Source organism: Primulina huaijiensis, chromosome 5 (genome assembly GCF_012295235.1).
Source record: "Primulina huaijiensis isolate GDHJ02 chromosome 5, ASM1229523v2, whole genome shotgun sequence".
Lineage (NCBI taxonomy): Eukaryota > Viridiplantae > Streptophyta > Magnoliopsida > Lamiales > Gesneriaceae > Primulina > Primulina huaijiensis.
Genome location: NC_133310.1, coordinates 3,067,532 through 3,089,211, shown reverse-complemented (window position 1 = coordinate 3,089,211; position 21,680 = coordinate 3,067,532). Strand labels below are relative to the sequence as shown.

At 33.8% G+C, this 21,680-nt stretch overlaps 3 protein-coding genes across 7 annotated transcripts; 1 reads left to right on the top strand and 2 right to left on the bottom strand.

Annotated features, from left to right (window-relative positions):
* Nucleotides 1-2,214: 2,214 nt before the first annotated feature.
* On the bottom strand, nt 2,215-5,110 carry LOC140976467 (WUSCHEL-related homeobox 8-like). The gene is made up of 3 exons (XM_073440627.1): nt 4,850-5,110; nt 3,121-3,636; nt 2,215-2,703 (listed from the first exon to the last, which is right to left on the bottom strand). The coding sequence occupies exons 1-3, from the start codon at nt 5,031-5,033 to the stop codon at nt 2,624-2,626; spliced, it is 780 nt and encodes a 259-aa protein (XP_073296728.1). The 5' UTR covers nt 5,034-5,110; the 3' UTR covers nt 2,215-2,623.
* A 2,439-nt stretch (nt 5,111-7,549) lies between these two features.
* LOC140976340 (uncharacterized) lies at nt 7,550-12,440 on the bottom strand. 4 transcript variants are annotated; one of them, XM_073440434.1, is made up of 6 exons: nt 12,110-12,440; nt 11,430-11,669; nt 10,903-10,982; nt 8,942-10,588; nt 8,673-8,841; nt 7,550-8,581 (listed from the first exon to the last, which is right to left on the bottom strand). In XM_073440434.1, the coding sequence occupies exons 4-6, from the start codon at nt 10,574-10,576 to the stop codon at nt 7,944-7,946; spliced, it is 2,442 nt and encodes an 813-aa protein (XP_073296535.1). In that variant the 5' UTR covers nt 10,577-10,588; nt 10,903-10,982; nt 11,430-11,669; nt 12,110-12,440; the 3' UTR covers nt 7,550-7,943. The 4 variants fall into 4 exon arrangements, with proteins under 4 accessions (XP_073296535.1, XP_073296537.1, XP_073296534.1 ...); XM_073440436.1 differs by having other exon boundaries at nt 12,176-12,440; XM_073440433.1 differs by lacking the exon at nt 11,430-11,669 and having other exon boundaries at nt 12,097-12,440.
* A 3,268-nt stretch (nt 12,441-15,708) lies between these two features.
* LOC140976338 (uncharacterized) lies at nt 15,709-18,311 on the top strand. 2 transcript variants are annotated; one of them, XM_073440430.1, is made up of 2 exons: nt 15,709-15,867; nt 17,299-18,311. In XM_073440430.1, the coding sequence occupies exons 1-2, from the start codon at nt 15,851-15,853 to the stop codon at nt 18,071-18,073; spliced, it is 792 nt and encodes a 263-aa protein (XP_073296531.1). In that variant the 5' UTR covers nt 15,709-15,850; the 3' UTR covers nt 18,074-18,311. The 2 variants fall into 2 exon arrangements, with proteins under 2 accessions (XP_073296531.1, XP_073296532.1); XM_073440431.1 differs by having other exon boundaries at nt 15,712-15,867; nt 17,388-18,311.
* Nucleotides 18,312-21,680: the final 3,369 nt, after the last annotated feature.

Below are 21,680 nucleotides of genomic sequence, written 5' to 3'. Positions count from 1 at the left end.
ATGTATTACACTATTTTTTCATAACATAACTAACAAAAAAATTATACTTTTGTAAAGAAAAATATCACTTTAGACATAAAAATAATATCTTTCTAGGTGTCAGATCTGAGATCTGTTTCACAAAGTTGACATGTGAGACAGTCTCACATGAATTTTTATGTTTTTCTATTCAATTTAGAAAAATGAATTTCATATAGTATCACTCTAATTAACTATCATATATTTCTGAACTTTATTCTTTTATCAATTTTATTTGTAGGAGATGATTACATCCATAGTATCATGAATTCTAACAATAATATATGCATATTTGATTGTAAATAATTTATATTTAATGTCGATTACTTATCGGGCATCAATATATGATATAATATCATTAAATCTTGGCAATCAATTGTTAAAATTCATGAATAAACACCATTTAATCGCACGTAACAAAAAATAGTTAAAATTGGTTTAAAAAAATATCGATCACATGTGTTTCGAATAAGTTGCTCACGCTTCTATAAGGAATATTGCCAAATTACTTTCTTAGATGTTGTAATTGTTAGAGTAAGCATCCAACGAGCTAGTTTGTGACTTGAGATTTATTGAATTTTATGTAAAATAATCTTTATTTTAATATTATTTTACGGTTTTATCAAGTTATGACATTTACTTTATTTGTATACTAATGCAAGCAGCATATATAAATTCTTGAATATATTATACGTATCATGAGGTTTGTTTCTCAACGTAAGATCATGAAACTCATTATGAAGTGTACCATATATTCTAATTAATAGTTCCTAATCGATTCAACCTCCTAAAATAAGGATAAAGTTCCATTGAGCTTGAGACTAACATATGTGTTGTAAACTTCATGTTTCATTGGTAAATGTATGAAGATATCTATTCATACAGATGAGTGATCAATTGATGATGTACTAAACAACCCTCTATAGGACTGTCCAAGTGGTTAACAATTATCGAGTAGAATAATTCGCGGTTATGGTTGTACATCGTTAATCATTTGACTTGAGACAATGTGAAGGTTCTACGTACTAATATGCACTTTGATCCGTTTACCGACTCCATCGAGGTTCATTAGACGACGAGATTGAGTATAGTTTCGAAATACGTAGGAGTCAATGCATTGTAGTCTGGGATTCACCGTTCGCCTACGGGTCAAGATATCATATGTGATCTAATGAATTAATAATATAATGAATCTCTTGCCTGAATAAAACATGTATATTTTTTAAATGTGTTTCCTTAGTTGTACATACCATGTAACTGTTATTACTCAAATATATATTACATCGTTATCGAATTCATTTGCAATTTTCGATATACCAATGACTACATATTCGATCGGAATATATGAGTCGAAAGGACCGTACTGAACGCTAACCTTAACTTATCAATAGTTGATTTTAGATGTTATTTTCAAGAAAAAATACATACATAAGAAATTTTAAATAATGAAATTACAATATCTGATTCAAGTAGGATTCTTGATTGGATCTTGAAGTAAAACTTATAAATATTTCATTAAAAGTTATATAAAATAATGTAACTTTTATGCATAATTTTTTATCCTTCCTCGTCTTCTTCTCGAAAAATCAGCCACCCCTATATTTTGGAGAAAATATTATCGGTCACTTCCTTCCACCGCCGACACTGGGCCGGATTTCTGAAATTCCGGTGATCTAATCTCAACACAAATTCGTGTAGGGAAATAAAAGAATGACTATGTCAGCTTAAAATCCGGAATAGTTTGATGCAAATGTAAATATTCTAAACGTCTTATGAATGTTTTTAAATCATACGATGCTCAAGAACGTTTTGAACGACAAAAAAAAAATTTAAAATTTCTGCTATATCATGAGTGCTATAAAACGATACAACAATATTAATTCATATATCAAAATTACAATATAATATCTAACTATTTTTTATAATTATATTTTTATCTTATTTTTTAATTCATATTCATATAATAAAATTGCAGTTTATTTCATAACTATATTTTATAATTTAAATTTTGATATTCATTTAAATAAATATAAACTAAATAAATTATAAAAAATATTATGCGTTCGATATACTAGTAACTAATAAAGTATTGTTGCCCGATGTGGAAGTAAATTTTTAAAGAAAATGATAATAAGATAATTATATCATTTTTTATTTTTAAAGACAAAATTGTTTAAAAAGAAACAAAAACAAACATAATCCAAGTTTTCCGCTTTTCTAACATTTTCAAACAAAAATGCATATGCAATTAATAAGACAACATTCTGCGAAACTATTGCAAGATATGCTAAAATGGTGACTCTAGATGAGTTGTTATAATGTTCGTATGCACGGAAAAAGACAGTGGCAAATCAAAGATGTCCTATTAGAAGTATAAAGACCAAAAAACAAGAACACGGCTTACTAAACAACAAGGATATCGACGGGAGAGTTGTGTAGGGGTTGTTCAGAAACAAACTAATCTCCTTACCAACACCAAGTAATAGTATCGCATGAGCAGATTTCGGTATCATTTGCAGACTTGGATATTTACATGAAGACAGAGTAGTACTCGACTTTCAGGATCTACTTGAGTTTCAATGTATCAAAGAGATGCATTTGGTTATCAAGCCATGAAGTCATCTTGGTGTAAGTAAGGATCATAGTTTCCTGGAAATTCCAATTTTCCTATCAAGCTGTCCATTCCTGTGTAAAGCAATTTCATGAAAATAAAATAAGTGTTAGAACGTATTATATGCCAAATAAGAGTAGCTATGGTCTAAGGAATATATGATCAAAACATATCCAATACACGAGCAAGATTTATAACAAATTCGTGTTTTGTTTTATTTTCAAATGCCCTTGATCTGAAAGGCGGTGCTTGACCAAAATCTCCTCTCAGTTGGAGGAAATTACTTTGATTTTTTTTTTTACCTAAAACATAGGATGGTTAAAGCCACCTAAAGATCCAACATTAAAAGAGCAGATCGTGATAAATATTTACTTGTCAGATATGACATTAAAAAAAATAGGAAACTATTTCTTCCATTGTCGAAAGTTGCATGCCAAGGAGGAAGCAGGAACTGCAATGTAGAAAATAAGTACATGAATTCAGTAACATACTTCCATAAAAGGATGTTTGCCCAAAACTACCACCAAGAGTGGCGCTGCCTTCAGGAGGCAGCATGGATTCAGATTTACTGACATGTGCATCCACATGATGAATTGCAGTAGTACCCTGAGAACTTTGAAAACTTAGATCCTCAGACTTTGAAGTTAAGATGTGTGGAGGCTGGGATTCCTCGGGCTTCTTCGTCTTCAAATCGGGTGACTCAACCTCTGTCTCAACTTCCGAGTCAACATTGTTTGCTGTCGGTGCAGCATGTTGCTTCCTTTTTGACCGAGCACGTCTATTTTGAAACCAATTATAGACATTTGTTTCAGAAATCTGCCCGTGTTGTGACAACTCTGTGGTTATTTCTTTGATCTTCTGCTTGCTTGGAGTACCATTCCCTTGATCGAATAAGTGCTCCAGATGCTGAAGCTGCGTAGGTGTCGGGGTCCAACGCTGTCTGCCAGTAATTTTATGGGTTCCAGATGTTATCAAGGGGTCACAGTATGGGTTTCCAAACCTCACTCCTGATGCAGTAACGCAAAATTTGTCAACAATAATGGTCTAATGATACAACTCAAACACAATTATAAAAGAAACTGTAATTTATTAACCAAAATATAATAATTACCTAAGATAATGACCAATCCTCACACAGAGTACGGCCCCTAAGAGCAGAAAATATTCTCCCAGAATGTTTTTCTCTCCCTAGCAACTACCAGCGACGTTACTCCCAAAACAAAAACTACCCCCAAAATAACTAATACCCCTCTTTTATTATTTTTTTTATATAACTACCCTGGTACCCTATTTGTGCCCACCCCACTACACCCTTAACCCAAACCCGTAACATCTAATGTCAGATCAACAAGCAAGCGGATATGCATTTCATCGCTTATTCAGTGTAAACCATTTGGAACAAAAGAAGACTATGAAGCAACATAGTCCTGGGCAGTAGATATGACACAAACTCAACATTCTATGGTGGTCGTTTCATGGTATCACAGCCAAATTTTAATGGAAAACAATACTTCCACTCATTACTCTTTATAGCCAGCAGAGTCAGGAATTCATCTTTGGAGGAGAAGAGTAAAACATCAAAGATTTATCAAATAAAGAGTGAAATAACATCTAAAGTCAATATTTACACAAAATATCTATAATCTATCATAGGTAAATTTAAGACCGTGAATGGTGACCCCGCCTGCTGGCTATCATTGGCGCCACCAATTAGCCACTCTCTACTCCAACGATAGGAGTCAAATAAAAGTTTCACCTAACATTAGTAGAGCCTAAAAATATATCCAAATTTTACCATATACCAATTATCAATCTAAAGATAAATACCACCCACACATAGTGAAGAATTTGCATTCAACTAAGCAACTATTATCCCTCAAGTTTGTAGTTATCCAACAAGTACAAAAATATGTAGAGAAAGCATCAATAAAATATAAAAAACTATCCAGAAAAAAGAGTGAAAAAAGGAACATCAACATTAAAATTCCAGAAGATCAAAACTATCAGGAACAAGTAAAGCACGAAATCAGCAGCACAAGCATTATTTACCAGCAATTTCAACAGAAAACCGTGAAGAACTCATCGGTTGATTCAACAAATTGACATATTAATCCAAACTAAGTATAATTTACATTCAAATGATAAACTTAAGAATTAAACAAGAGATGGAACTGCACAAAAAAGAAGAAGCAAGGGCGTTCAGTGTACACGATTTGATACCAGCGAGATCGTTTTGGGAAGTGAGGGATTCGTGCAATTCAACGAGCTGTTCGCAAATCGTGGCGTAAACCGCTATCTGCTTGCGGAGGTCTTCCATTTGCTCGTCGGTCATCACCTTCACAAACATCCCCCCGCCTCCGCCGTTGAAATCCTCCCCCTGCAGCGGCGGTTTTTCCCACTCCATTGTTCAAATAGTGTGAATTCGGTGAAGAAAAAGAGCGGAGAAGTGAAACAGAAAAGGTAACGAGAAAGTCAAGCAAAATGGTCGAAAATTACACGACACGTGTGTAATTCACATAATAATCCAAAAATTAATATTTGACTTAAATAATCTCCGACTATATTATAAAATAATCCAAATTATAATATACTAATACAAGGACAATGATTGCCCGCAATTAACGCCGATATTCTCTCTTTTTTTTTTTTGGCGTCGGAAAATAATATATAAATATTATAAATTTATATATTTGGTAATAAATATTGAAATTGACAGAGAAAAAATGATAAAATTCATGGATATTTTTGTAGTCTAGGAAATTTAACTAGTTCACAAAAATAAACCCACGTGGATAAAAATATATTTTAGGAATGAATGATTGTCGTTATTAGTTTAAATTAAATCTAAAACTTAGTTAACAAATAATGAATTGTACTACTGTGTATTATTTTGAAGCCAAAAACTTGTGAGAGACGGTCTCACGGATCATATTTTGTGAGACGAATCTTTTATTTGGGTAATCCATGAAAAATTATTACTTTTTATGCTAAGAGTATTACTTTTTATTGTGAATATAGGTAAGATTAATCCGTCTCACAGATAAAGATTCGTGAGACCGTCTCACAAGAGACTTATTCCTTAACTTATGGATAACTAAGCTCTCATGTCGTCCCATAAGATTTCGTTCGCCACAGCCGACCTCGTCTATCAAATTGGCTTACATCTTGATGCCCGAATTCATGAAATAATATCTTCAAGATACACTTTAATCTTATTAGATATTTTAACAATTATAATTTTTAACAATATTCTTCATTAATATAGGCAAATCTTAGATCTCAGATATTGAACCATAGTTATTTATTTAATTATCAAAGTAAAATTAACATTGTGCTGCTTTCGAGAAAATTGATATAAAATTTAAATTGTCTCACTTCAAAAGCATCAATTAAAAGTTATGTTCTTCAAGAACACATGTGTAAAGTTAAAAGTTGTGCTCTTCAAAATCATCATAACAAAAAGTTGTGTTTTTCAGAAGCATTAACTTAAAATTAAAATTATACTCTTCGGAAGCAAAATAATGATAAGTTGTGCTCTTCGAGAGCTTCAACGAAAAAAAAATATATAAATAAAAATATTATAAATTCATAGTTACTTTTTAAATAAAATAATTATTGAGTTGATAACGATTATGAAAAATAATGAAGAGATAAATAAGAGAATGAGTTGAATTGTTTTATATAGTGTTTCAAAACCAGACCGAATAGGTAAGTTCCATAAGAAACCATCACGGCTTCGATCCGAACATCGCCTAAAAATCATTTGAGTTGTTAAACCGACCACAACAAGTCAAGAACCTGTCAGATTAATATTTAACTGGAAAATCGGTTCAACCTATTTTTGATTTTTTTTAAAAAAATAATTTTATTATTTTTAAAATCTTAAATTTAATATTTTGTTACATATATACTTGATTATTTGGATTTTGTACTTCCTTAAAAATATTATTTTAGTAGAATTAGAGTTTATTAATATTTATTGTTTTTGTTTATAAAATATATATAAGTATAATTATTATTTTGATTATATGTATATAATTATTTAGTTTCTAAAATTTTATAAATATTTATTTTTTGTGTATTTATATATATTTTAAATTTTAAAATATTTTATTCATTATATTATATTAATATTTATATAGTAAAATAGTATTTAAGTCTGACCGTCCTATTAAACATGTCTAGTAGGTTGGACTTTTTTAAGGTAGTCCAGTTCGATCATTGATCCGATTATGAAAATATTAATTTTATTCATGAGACCACAACGTATGTATACATAATTCAAATAGTAGATAATGTGATTTTCTTCCCTCGATGATCATCTATAACAATTATATTCATTTTCTAATTATGTGTATTTTTTTTTCATTCGAACAACCAAATCTAAATATTTGCATGTGTGTTCGTGTCAAGTTGTATCCTAATTTTTTTTTTTAAAATTTCATGTATTCATGAAAAAAGGATATAGAATTGTATTAAAAAAAATATTATTTTGTTTGGTTTATCTCAATAATAATTAATATATGCTGTTAATTTTTTTTTACAGAATTAAAAGATTTTATGGTTCCCATTTTTATTAGGATGTTAAATTTTCATCGTGCAAAAGTTCAATTACATAATTACTTTTTTGTTCATCTACAGTAATAGCATCTTAAATTAAATATACAACTTTTTTAATAATATAATATAATAAATTCTATATATATATAAGAAGATATTATACATCTCTACTTAAAATTATATTAATTCTCGTCATAACTCTATTATTTACTTAGGATTTAAATTAAAACACAATATCAAATATTGTTGCCTAAATTAAATTTGTCCCAAAAAGTAAATGAAATAAATTTAAAATCATATATTTAAAATCCATAATTCTAATTCATTGATCCAAACATAACATAAGGTTTTGGCAGTGGCTCTGCTGTAACAAATGGAATTGGCACAATTATAAAACCTGATTTATACTTCAAACATGCATTTTACACACTACACTTTTCCTGTTCATGACAACAAGATTTTGACACAAAAGTGGGAATAAATGAAGTTATCTAAAAGAGGACAAACACGCAGACAAAAAACCATTGAAAAACTACCAATCTACACTGCCTCTGCTATCTATATATCCCTCGACATGAACACACAATTTCATACTCGGTACTTGCACACAATTTCCCCTTGTTATTGGGCACAAGTTCTTGCAAAAATCCCTTAACAAAGCAAGATTTCTTCATCATGTTCCACCATTATTCAATCATATCTCCTAACAATCCAACCTGTAAGACATGAAGATAACTAGGGAACCACTACTAATTCAAATTTTTTCAGGAAGTCGTCGTTCGATATCCTCAACCATTTCTTCGATCAGTTCTTTCATGATCTGAGATTCAATCTCTAGACCGATAGAGTTTATATCATCGTCAATCAAATGGGATAATGTACTCAACTTCCAATCCCGGGTTAGCAGACTATCAAGAGCATAATATGATTTATCGGATGGCGAATTCACATACAGCCGTATAAATTCCCATACGTGAAACAGAAGCTTCTTTCCTAATGGAGTCTTATATGCATAACCAAAAGTCTTTGCCATATATCTCGACTGGTTTGTGGATGGCCTAAGTATGTTTGGAAGTACTTCATTTAACAAGTCAAAAATCATCTTGTGATTTAGTTTTTGATATTTTGAACAAATTTCATCAACCTTAGTTGTTGTTCTGTAAGAATCTTCCACTTCTTCAAAGACATGGTTGCTAATAGGCTTACCCATTGTGTTCCAATTCGATAAAGAACGGTTACACGAACCGTCATACAAACCTGCCGCAATGAGCAAATATTTGATATAGGCTTCATCTTGATTCTCTACGTCCGCTTCTACTTCACTTGGCCGCTGTTCATTTATATCCTCCTCTGGATCAGCACATTCAAGTTGGTTCAGTTTCTTCCGCAACTCTGCATTATCCGAAACCAAAAAGGAAAAAAAACCAGCTGAAGCGATTTGTAAAATATAACAGAAAACTCGGTTTAATATCCATAAACCGACCATTCAAATTTGAGTTTATTTCTCTGAACACAAAAGGCATATCACCGTCCTCCAGTTGATGTACATCTGAGGATGATGATGGGCTTGAGTTATCCATTGGCCTCCAGAACTCATCGTGACTACAGCTGCACACAGATGCAGGGCTTGGTGGCACTTCAGTTGAATTCTCCTACATCAAAATTACAGAAGAGCCAAGTTAACTCAGATATGCAAATTCATCAAAATTCTTAGAAATGAATAAAGTTGAGATTTAAGAAGACACCACTCACATTTGTCTCAAAGTAACCCATCAACACAGTTGGTCCGCTCGTGATATCTCTGAAGAGGTCGTTTTTAATTTGATGTGGTTCCACTGTTGACTTAACTCTCCTGTGAAGAAACAGTTTCCCTGTAAGTGTCGAAACCTTTTCCCTGATGCTGAACGTTTCCTTATTCTGTTTCTTGGCTTTTGTTGAGACTTTATCAATAATTTCAAGCTTTCTTCTTATTTGGGCTCCAGTTAAGACATGGTGATCCTCAAGAAGGAGTTTTCCGAATGGCGATCCACATACTGGGGCAGACAAAGTCCGCATCAGGCTTTGAGGAGACTGTTCTTTTGGGTACATTTTACTACCCTCAAGCTCCCGTCTGAAAGGCCTATTTGGCTTTTCTAGTTCATTAGTAAACTTGTTGGGGTATCTTGAGAATCCAGTTCTGCCCTTATTATTATTTGATGTCAACAATTTTGATCTATAGCGGTCAGCGATTGGAATTTCTTGATTTGTTTCTCCTTTCAGAAAATTTCTCAACCTCTTTGCCAAGAATCTCCTCGTATCTCTATTAATGAACTCAGGAGAACCGGTTCCATTAAACCAAATTTCTTTTCCATGTGATTTTGTAGACTCTGACCTTATCAAATCCATCCCCAAAACATTCACCGCACTTTCCCTTACTTCTTGAGCTAAATTCTGAGCAATTTGTCTTGATTCAGAAGGTTTTTCCCAATAAGGAGTCTCGATTCCACCTCCTCTAGCGGTGGAGCTCCTTTCAGAGCTTTTACCGTGCAACTCGATATTCAGCCTTTCCTTCACCTCTTCAAGAAAATCTTCTTCACTACCTCTATACTGACTAGTGCAGGGAGTACTATTCCATGAATCTTCATTTAGACCCATCGGGGCAGGGCCAGGTCTCCGAGTAACAATCTCGGCAGACGCCGAAGCCATATCAAGTAACCTATTAGAATTCATCGGTTGATAATAACTATAGTGCGTTCTTGTCGTAGCATTTGAACGTAGAGAATTCTTCTCATCAGATGAGTAATATTTGTTTTTCTTTTTGCAGCTCTGTAAAGCAGGTGTTTCATTTGGACCTGCTAGAACCGCAAAATTCTTAGGTTTATTCATCCTCTCACAAGTCGAGGTTCTCTTAGAATTAGCATAGAAAATAATCCTCTCTCTGTTAAGGTCAGCTTGTGCTATCAACTGGTTTGGATTGCTGCTAAATTCTACATTCTTTGAACATTGCTTAAATCTTGTTGCTTGCCATGCTTCAAATTCTTTCTTAAACTTCTGCAGTTCTTCCTCTTGAGGATGCTCCCGGGTCTTACACTTGTTCACCTGCACCCGACTGCTGCACATATCAGAATAGCTGTCTCTATAGTGGCCACCAGAACCAGACACCAGCTGTTGAGAGATATTTGATCTCTTTTCTGGCCATTCCTTGTCTAACAACTCGCTGGTCGGGGATTTATTTTTTATTGCACCCAGTTGTGCCTCTGATTTAGAATCGAAAGGCAACATCTCGACTCCCATTAGACGAGCCACGACACTGGGTAAATTTTGGTTGGTGCTTGTCCTTCTAGAAATCTCTTCACTCATCAATGTCTTTATAGGAAAACAGTTCTTGCTAGATGATTCCTTTGTCATGCGACAAGAATACTGAACACATGCGGCAAACATAAATGCGGCAAACACTAAATGGTATCACAGTAAACACAGGAATAAGCAGCATCTTTTTGGTATTAGAAAAATTGTTTGTGCTAAGCTTTAGCAGCGGGAACAGGAATGGAACATCCGGAGAAAATAAAATGTCAATGCTCATCAAAGAGAGACGAAACCATTGCCAAAAAAGTTGACAATCATTATTATCAAGTAAAAGACTATTTAAGCAACACACACACACACACACACACTCTCGCACAAAGAACTACACAAAAGATGATAAAAGTCTAAACAAGGCAATGCTTGCTCACCGGTAAATCATCTCTCAAAGCACGTAAGCCATTGAATGTCTCCGATGGAAGTTCCAAACTGTTCCTAGGCGCCTTCAAGCCTGAAAAATGCGAACAAAGATATGAACTTTTCAGACTTAGCACATAAAAAGGATTCAATATCATATCACCACATCTACTTACTGAATGAAAAATGCATAAATAACCAACCCTTCAGGCAAGTTTTCTAACATTACTCAGTTTCAAATACATCGACTGCTAGATGCATATTCAGGCAAGGAAAAATTTCCAACAGGTGAAAGTTCATGGTCTGTCCTTAAAGACAACTTTATATTTGATTTTTTTTCCTTTCAAGGATAAGCTTACGAAAACCCAACCCTCAACTTCCTTAAGTGCGCTCCATTGGTAATTAAAGGGACAAGTTAGACGAAGTGAGTATGAGCAAATTAGTATCCTTAACTCATCATCCCAATTCGATCGATTGATCCTAAAATGCTACACATTCCATGCCCATTCGGGACTAGGTAGGCTAACGCATTATGATTTACCAAGTCTCTTGTTCTGTTTATCTTCTTTACATTCATTAAGAAAAGGGTGACACTCTCCATCAACTTGGCTCTTATCCAAAAGAACTTTTTCACCACGGCATTCACATTAACATCAAGAAGGGGGAGCAAGCTTCCCATGCAATATAACTATTCTCCAACTAATTACGTGACAAGCCCAAGTATTCATCGCCACATTATTTCGTCGGAGTTAACGATTTATGATTGTAAGACAATCCAATCCTGAAGAAATTGAGAAACAAGTGGCGTGAGATCAAAATGTAGAAAGGTTTTGAAATTTAACAAAATAAATATAGGGATCAATTCAAAAGGTTCCAACAACCAAAAATTACATGGCATCATTCCCTCACGGACTTGAACAAGAACTGATCATTTCAACAGTAATCTAAGTATTTATTATAGGGTAGATGAAAGATCACAAAGAAGTCCAAAGAATGAACATGTATACTTAAAAATATTTGACCATTCACATTGCTCTTTATTCAACCACCTCCAATCAAAAACATTTCAAGCAGATAACTGGTCGAGCTAAAATCCAAGCACCAAGAAACGTAGTAGGCAAACATTAAAACTGAAAAACAATTATAACTAGCGATCGATCCGAGCACCCCGAAGGTCCGAATGACATGATTAAAGAACCGAAACTTACTTATGAATAGAACTAACTAAACCATCGTAAATGCATTCAAGACTTTGCAATAGAAAGCTCTGATCGAGACCAATCAAACCTTGCAGAATCTATTAAGTTCCCATGATTCTGGACTTCCCAGAAAGAGCTCAAACATCTCAATATCAAGGGAAGAAAGAAGAGAAAAAGAATATTGCTTTACGCATGACAACACATTGCTGGAAATCGCAGCACCAATAAGCAACGCAGGAGTCACCTCTCTCTCGCTTTTGTTTCTTTCAATTTGTTATTATGAATGAATGAAGGAATGATGACGATCGTGACTCTAAGATGACTGCTGGGGTCACAACAGAGTGTAATATGGAGCAATGGACACACCTTCAACTAGCTTTCGCAAATTGAGACGCGGAAGAAGTACGAATCGGGATTGGCTCGGTGTAGGATGGGTAGATGTACCTGATTCCATCCACAGGATAAAGTCCAGGATCATTCGGAAGACAGCGCGGCCGCAGCCTTTTCACGCAATGAAAAGGCGATTTTGCCCTCTCTCCAACTAAGAAATTAGATATAGCGGGACTGATTCGAGTTTAATTTGTCCCTCAAAAGAAAAATTAGAACTCGAATCCGAATACGAATCCATCCCGTCTCGTTTTTGACTCGTCCCATCCAATCGTAAAACTCACGGATCCAAGTCGGATTTGACCCGTGAATCCGCTATAAATTTGTGTGGTCCATATATATTTTATCGTGATAAATATTTTTCATGCATTATATATGATTGAATATATTGTTATATCCAATCAATTAATTAAATAATTAAGTTGCATGATTGTAAAATATTATCATACAGATAGTATAGTTATATTTATGATGAAGAAGGGTAAATGTGTGCTAAAATCCTCTTGGTAATTCCTTCTTGATCAAGCAAAAATGTGGTTGAATTTGATTATATTTTATGTTAATTATACTCAATTAATATCTCTATCTCTATACCATATATTAAGCTCGAGGAGAGTTGGATACGTTCGCATGGCCAGCTTCTTTTTTGTTTGCTCTTCGACAACAAATTGTTTACGTAAATGTCATATTTGTAAAATTGATGGTACATTTATTACCATGGTACTAGTGTTTATTTATGTTTAATCTATACCGAATTAATATTGAGTTTTAATCGATTATCTGATTTTTTTAGGATAATTGATTATTTGATTTGATGAGTTATTCATTATTTTCTTGATCTTTAAATATTATTACAAGTGAAAGTCAAAATTTGTTCTCTAATTTCATAATTACACGTATGTACTACCAAGCTAGCTACCTGGTTGAATTTTCTAAAGCTACTGAACTATATTGGCTACCGGACAAACTTTTTGGACACTCTCTATTATCTTTTGGCTGCTATCGCAGTAAGCCGAGTTGTTTCAAGCCAGACTTGTATTGTGTTGATATCTCAGCTTTACTAGCTGATACAAGACAAGGAAAATAGTGCACACCGGTTGAGTTACTCATGACTACAATCGATGATGTTTCCAAATAAAGACAAAGTAATCTACAGTCTTTTGACTCTTCTCGAACATAATTCATTGACAGTTGAAAGCCGAAATTAGTCCATATTAAAGTACATTTATTGTTGCATTCTAATTTTAGAAATAAGACAAAAGAAAAATCTCTAAAATTAGGATTTCAGGTATTTAAGGAGGAAGACAATCATCGGACAAACAAGACTATTGGAACTTCGATAATTCATAATGAGCATTCATGTTCTACAACATTTATCAAATGAAGATATTTTGTTGCTCTTAAGTCTTCAAAGCACGCGCTGAACATATTCTATCTAGTGTTTAAAAAAAGGTAGACGGTAGATGAGCGGTAACTTTATCACCTAGTGCCTAAGAGCTTAAACGGCATCCTAGACGGTGTTTTTTAACCTAAATATCTAATTTTTCTTGTTCATTAATCTATTTATTAAATTTGGCGGCTGTCTAGGTGACTGATTTTTTAATAGCTCCCAGAGTAAGAGACATCTTCTTTCTAAAAATTTGCGCCGTGGACGATAATAAGTTTGATAGTTTTGTTAAGTATTGGAAATCACTTTCTAAACAGATTGATAATGTTGTTAAGCTTCTAAGAGTGTTAGCTGGTTACTGGTGTGAGTACACAAACCCATGAGCTCAAGGCGATTATAGTTAATCCCCTTGAGGCTAAAATCCAACTTGATTACATGTTGCACCGATCAAATTAGACCTGAACAGTTTTTTTCCCCAAAAATTCACACTGGATAATGATTATTTCATTTAGTTGCAAAAAATTAAATGTCTGATAAAGATATTTGTATGTGTATGAAGGAGTCGAGTGTTGCAAATATTGCAAGGTCCAAGGTCAGCGAAAATGTGAGGAAATTGCAGGTATGATATCCCTCTTAATGGTCTAGAAGTTTCTTGAGTAGCTATGAATCATTTGTCGAACCAAATTTGATAAAGCCAAGTTGTTTCTATAGACGTTGGCTTCCCAGATCACCAAGAAATCATTAAGTTTTCAGTCCGAATCATTTGTCTTACCTTCTTGAATAAAACTAAACCATGACTCAACTTGTTCTGGGCAGGGAATCAACATGGAAACTACAGAGATGCAGGATACTGCACAGAGGTGTTGCGGTTTGCTGAAAACGAGAAGAAGGGCAGCTCCTGATCCTCTCAAATCCTTTAAATTCACTAACTTCTGCGTTTTTTTTTTTTGGTAGTTTTAGTTGTAGAAACTTGTATCCGGTATTAGTATGCCTGTGCATGCCGCATGCATGTGCTTGCGTGGGTGTGCCTGTGCCTGTGCCTGTGCCTGTGCCTGTGCCTGTGTAAATATGTTGTCTCGTGCTATGGTTATGTGTATAGAAATTACATGTTCCGTAACTTCCAGAATTTGTGTCTGGCATGAATATGGAACGTTTGCGCCAAGCTTCAATGTTTCGGTTTTGTAATATTAGTCTGAATTGTCTTGAATTGAAAAAAAAAAGAAGAAGGAAATTACTACTGGATTTCAAGAATTTTTTTATATTATTGTATATTCTGAACACATTTTTAGTCTATTGGTTTGTTTAAAAGAAAGATAAAGATAGGACGAACTTGATACTAATATCTGTAATGTTGTGTACTTCGTTTAATTAATAAAGATGACATATAGATGTTCAAAAATACATATACACTCATATAATGAATTAATATACAACACTCGATATACCAATGATTAATAATTGGATTAGCATATATGTGATGAATGGACTTTATTATACGTTAAGTCGAAGTGTATATATAAGATGAGTTAATATAAATTATAACTGAGGAATTTAATACTCACTATTTTTTATTACTAATAAATTATTATTTTTAAATATTCAACCCAGCTTAATTTTTTTGAGTGAACTTAGTAATTAAATAGAATCATAACCCATCAGATATAATTGATTATAAAGAGGAATATATAATCAATTTTGACAATTAGTAAAATCTTTATATCGTCAGAAATCGAAGTAATCTGGCTTACACGACGACGTTTCGAGGTGGCGCTTGGCAACGGAAGGGCATTTCCGTAATTAGATATTGAGCACCAATTGCATTGTTTTTATCCGGTTTCCTCCTCTATTTCATAATTTTAAATTTTATAATTAATAAATTAAGTTAGGGTCTCCTCGTCTTCTCCTCGCATCAGTCTCCACTTCTGTTGCATTTGGGTCTCGGTAATCTGTTTACGGCGTCGTTTTCCGATTCTCCTTGGCTGCGCAGCCATGTACGGGCATAGAGGGTAAGTTAAACGAGCCTTGTTTGCTTTTATTGTCCTGGTTCCGGTTCATTTTGAGTTGATTAATGCTTATTTTGTTGTTTTTTGGAAGTCCGAATTTGATTATGTGGTATTTTGGTTTTTAAGCCTTTTTCGTGTGTTCGTTTTATACATGTTAATTCTACGGGGTATTGATTTCTTGAATATGGGAATTTTCAGGATTTTTCGTGTATTTTGTCTTGTTTGGTTTGCGAAAACACCTGGGCTTAAGCCTTGATCGATTCAGGGAGATGCTTTTGTAAATTGATTATTTAGTCTGTCGTAAAAATTAGGCATTTCAAGTACACGCAATTACTTGGTGTGAATCTGTTCCAAGGAAATTATGTTAGAAGTGGTCATGTTTCTCTGTGTTGTTCGTGGTACCTCAAGTAGGGTTGTCAGTTCTGTCATCACAATTTTGAATTGTGATAATCATAGCTTGTCCTCCATATTTACCTCGTATCTTTCTATATGAACTTTGTTTATTTTTAAAGAAATTTGAAATTGCCAGGTGTAACTTTTTTTTCTGATTAAATCATGGAATATTTATATTTTTCCTACTATTTGCCTTCCTTTTCGTTGTTCTCTGGGATTGAGTGAACTAATTAGGATATTTTGTGAGGGAAATGGAACAATTTTTGTTTATTACTGGGGTAACCTCATGGTGAAATTTATCCTTTTCTTATTGGATGAGACTGGTTGGTTGTTATTTTTCAAAAGCTTTGGCAGATAATCTCAATCCCCTTTGCATTGTAAGCTCATTATGTAGACTTTAAACTATATCAATATCCAGTAGATCTTGATTCAGCAACCGAACAATTATTTAAATTAGTGGCTCAATGTTGATACAAAATTAGGTCTGCTTATTGGTTAGGACTTCAGCTTGATTCAAAGTACTAAACAATATAGATAGCATGTCTGCCTTGGGACGTCCTGTATACTGGAAATGACAGTTATTCCAAGAAAACATATTTTGTGTATTTGGTCATTATTTCAATATTTATTTATTGGTAATAAGGGTTTCAACTATGACAAATGCATTTTGATGTATGCTGACATGCGTCATCCTTATCTGGATTTCTTAAAACCATTTCTTGAATAGCAATTCCCAGATTGACCTAGAGAAAATTGATGAGTGAAGCACCAAGTTATGCAGCTGTTACTCTTGATAAAGATGAGAAATCATCTATTTCTGGATGTTTTATGTTATATATATGTGTGTGTATATATATATTGTTTTGGCCTTTATTAAAATTATGTATGATTTAATATGTCATTGAGTTCATGAGATATGGTTAAAATGCTTAAGATATAATTAGTAAAACTAGATTATAGGAGAAAAAATGGGTTGGGATTGGCTTTATTAACAAGGTTGAGCGGGGGGATTTTCCCTTCCTTGGGCATGAATAATTGAAGGGCAATGTTTGGGAGCGGGGGGGTTTCAGACGGGTACGAGATCGGATCAAAGAGACCAAGAATGATGGAATCAAATCCCTACTTCGCAGTGAGAAGCAGTTCAAACAGCCATCAAAGATATGGCTTTGGCAGCAGATTCCAGCCGGCTCCCTTTCCAGTTGTTCGTTTAAGGGGTCTTCCCTTCAATTGCACGGATGTTGACATTTTCAAGTTCTTTGCTGGAATGGACATTGTGGACGTCTTCTTGGTGAATAAGGATGGGAGATTCTCTGGAGAATCGTTTGTCGTCTTTGCTGTGAATATGCAGGCTGAACTTGCTCTTCAGAGAGATCGACAGAACATGGGAAGGAGATATGTGGAAGTGTTTCGTTGCAAAAAGCAGGAATATTACAATGCCATAGCCGCTGAGGTGAGTGAAGGAGCTTATGACGGGGTTGATAATCGTGGATCCTCACCTCCAGTTCGACGTAAGAGATCTCCAGATAAAAATAACATGAAATACACAGAGATCTTGAAGATGCGTGGGCTCCCTTACTCCGTAAAAAAATCAGAAATCGTGATTTTTTTCGAAGAGTTCCTTGTCACCGAGGATAAGATTCAGATCGGATGCCGGTCTGATGGGAAAGCTACTGGAGAAGCTTATGTTGAGTTTGCTTCTGCTGAAGAGGCTAAGAAAGCCATGTCCAAGGACAAGATGCTGATCGGATCTCGGTATGTGGAACTCTTTCCTTCGACATCAGACGATGCTAGAAAATCTGCGTCAAGATCACGCTAGTGAGCAGAAGTGTGTTGTTCATACCGGTTCTTGAAAGAAGTTGGTTTGAAATGTTAAATCTTTCCCATGTGATGATACTATCTGGGTAAATATTATGTTATTTTAATTTGTTTATTTTTGTTTCCATGGCTGGAGGATTTGAGTTTGAGATATGAACTTTTACTTTGTCCTACTTTATGTTGTGAGATATATTACCCAAGTAAACGACGCATCATTAAATGCAAGTGCTATTTATTTACATGGATATTGAAAAAAACTACCAGTCTTCTCCCGCCAAACAATCATACTTTTGACCAAAATCTGTTAATTGAATTTTTTTATGTGTTCAATATAGACCTCACGTAGTTCAAATACGTGGGGCTAACCCGTATTTGTGATCGCAATTGATATGGTGTTATGACTAAAGATCGGTGATTTTTCAGCAATAACTCCATAATCTTTCAGTTGTTGCTGAATCCAGAGCAGTTGGACACAACTTCCAAGAGCTAAGTATTCAGCTTCAGTTGTGCAAGTCGCGATGGATGTTTGTTTCTTGTTAAACAACGAGATCAGTCTGTCTCCTAAAAACTGGCATGATCAACTTATAATTTTGCGATCGAACTTACATCCTGTATAATCTGCATCTGAATATCCAACTAAATTGAAAGTAGAGTCTTTAGTATATCATAAGCTCACATTTTGCGTGTCTTTGAGATATTTCAAAATACGTTTGGCAACTAAGTCACCTCTTGTTTATCTATGGTCAAAGTGTTGTATGATAGCGATTATTATCTGGATTCTGTTGTGTATATTGCTTTGTTATGTTCTATTATGTCATGTCCTGTTGGTCATATGATCTATCTCTTGGTTCATGTGGGTCAGAGTGCCACATGTAAGGAGCATTTGAGCCATCTCTTGTTTCCATATGGTCAAAGTACTGTATGATAGATATTTTTATTTGGATTATATTATTTCGTTCTTCTTGAATTCTGACATCTTATCTGGATGTGTATTTATTATTTGTTATTTTGAAATCTTTGAGATCGTTTTAGTGGCTGGATGCAGGATTGTACTGAATAATTTATCTTTAGGTAATGATCCAAATAATGAGGATGAATACATAGAATATGTGAGGGATATTGTCAAGGAAGAAGACGATATGAGACGTCAATTCGTAGGACTTGAAGATGTAATTATTTTCTTTTGTAAGTTTCAATTAATGATATTGGGTACTTAGTATATTAAATAAAAATTTGTATTCAGGACTTAACTAAAAAAAAGATGTGTTCACTTAGAAAGAAAACTATAATTTTTTTAAATATCGACTATCTTTATTAATTATTTCATGTGATTCGAGCGAGGAAATCCAGGCCTTACATGTTGGTATCAGAGCATATTTTAAGTTTTTATGTGACAAGCTCCCAAAAAAAGATACACTTTTTTTATATGAGTAGTACTTATCAAATTTTTTAAGTCATTTTCAACTGTACAATCTCGTACTTGCGGTCTTAAAATCTCGTTCATTCTTGGATGGGTTTCACAACAGATCACGTTTTCCCGCATGCTTGTCGGCTCCTTGAACAAAATATTGTTGTTTAAAGGGGTTATTATATGATCGACTATGTAACATCCAATACAAATTTTTTTTATTTATCAAAAATCCGAAAATGACATTAAAAATACACATTTTAAAAGTATAATTCCACATTTAACTTTCACAATTTAAAGCTCCAATCATCATTCGTAATTAAAATTTTAAAATACTTGTTTCAAATCCCTCAACCACACAATTACCTCAAAAAAATACTACTAAATTTTCTGTCAAAAAATAGCTAATGAAATTTAAAACGTCGCAAAACTTTGTGTAAACAGAATTGCTCGGGTAAGTACTCGTCAAGATGGAAGCACACTCCCTCGATCATTATCGTCTCCTTAGCCTTCATCACCTACACCAATCAAAACTAGAAGACTCAAACACACACTTAATGTCCAAAGTACAACATGACTTGTTAGAGCTCACTCAACTACACATTCAAATCACTAAGAAGGAAAGTTTACAAGAAGAAAAATACAACACAAAATTGTGACAGAAATATTGAAATGGTATAGTCTTAAAGTTCAGGTAACTACACAAAGAATAATTCTAAGTGTAGTGCTCTCGAATCAGCGAATTGGACATATATGGGCGAAAATTTTTATTCTATTTATGTGCTTTGAATACTCTTGAATGCTCTTGATATCGAGAATGTTGTACAATTTTCTCTTAATAGATACCCAATGATGATATTTATAGCCTTTAGTCCAACTGTTAAAAAATTTTCCAGGGCAACAAATCCTATTCAAAGTACATTTTTTTTCTTGACTGATAGTATAACTGAAAATTAATCCACATTCAATATTCGTACTAACTTTGCAAAAATTACATATAAGAGTAACGACCTTTGTCTTCTAGTAATATACTGATCCTCATCTAATAGCTGACAGATATTGCAAGCCATTGTATAAGCACGGTAAACTATCAAGTCTCTTTTCTGATATGGTCTTGAACATTTTAAAAATATATAAGTGTTTAAGTCCAAAATATACTAAAATAAATCTCTTCAAACTATTGAATCTTTGAAAGATTATCAGAAGATTGAAGCTCTTCAATCTACTGATTTGGTACACTAATATGTCTTGAGAGATCTTTTAGATCTTTTACTTGTCACGGGCTTCAATTTTTCTTAGGTCAGTGCCCTAATTTGATGAAAGACATGACTCTGATCTGGTTCGCACTGAATAATTCTTGTTCTTCCAAAGTCTTGATAAACACTTCACTGATTAGATTACTGGTCTGGTGCTCTATTGAACAAGTATTCTAAAATGGCCTTCTGTTCTGGTTGAAGTCTCTTGTATTAATCAGCGTAAAGATTTAGATTTCATGAGTACTTAATAAATGATTTGATATTATGAACACTCGTTTTTGATCTAACGATCACTCCGGAACTATGATATGATACATTGCTTTGTTTTAATGACCTCTGCTCTAACAATAAACCTTGACTCTAATCTGATTCGACTACATCAAGATATTAGTTCACCATACTGTATCCAAAATTGATCTAACAACATTTTTTAATTCGAAATTTTCCTCGAAGATAGTAAAATGACGAGCAATACCTTGGTTGAGCTAAGGTTTTTTATTTAGTCAAATATATTGGAGATGCTATTTGTTTGCCATTATATTTTCATTTAAAAATATTAGTTAAGTGTGTTCTTATATATCAACCATATTTTATTTATGGTATTTAATTTTTCTTAAATTATATTCACACAAACTTTTGCAAGACGATCTTACGAGTTAATTTTGTGAGACGGATCTCCTAACTAGGTCATCCATACAAAATATTATTTTTTATGCCAAAATATTACTTACTATTGTAATTATGAACATGATTGACCCGCCTACACACACAAAAAAAGATGCTCACACATATGTATATATAGATATTTAGGACATCTTCAACCCCTGCGTTAAAATGGCATTTCACGCCACAATAGCGCAGGGGTGTTCTCCAATGGAGGTGCGCTATTTTGCAAAATAGCGCAGCTCCATGCCCTTCTGCGCCAAATTTGGCGCAGAGTGGCG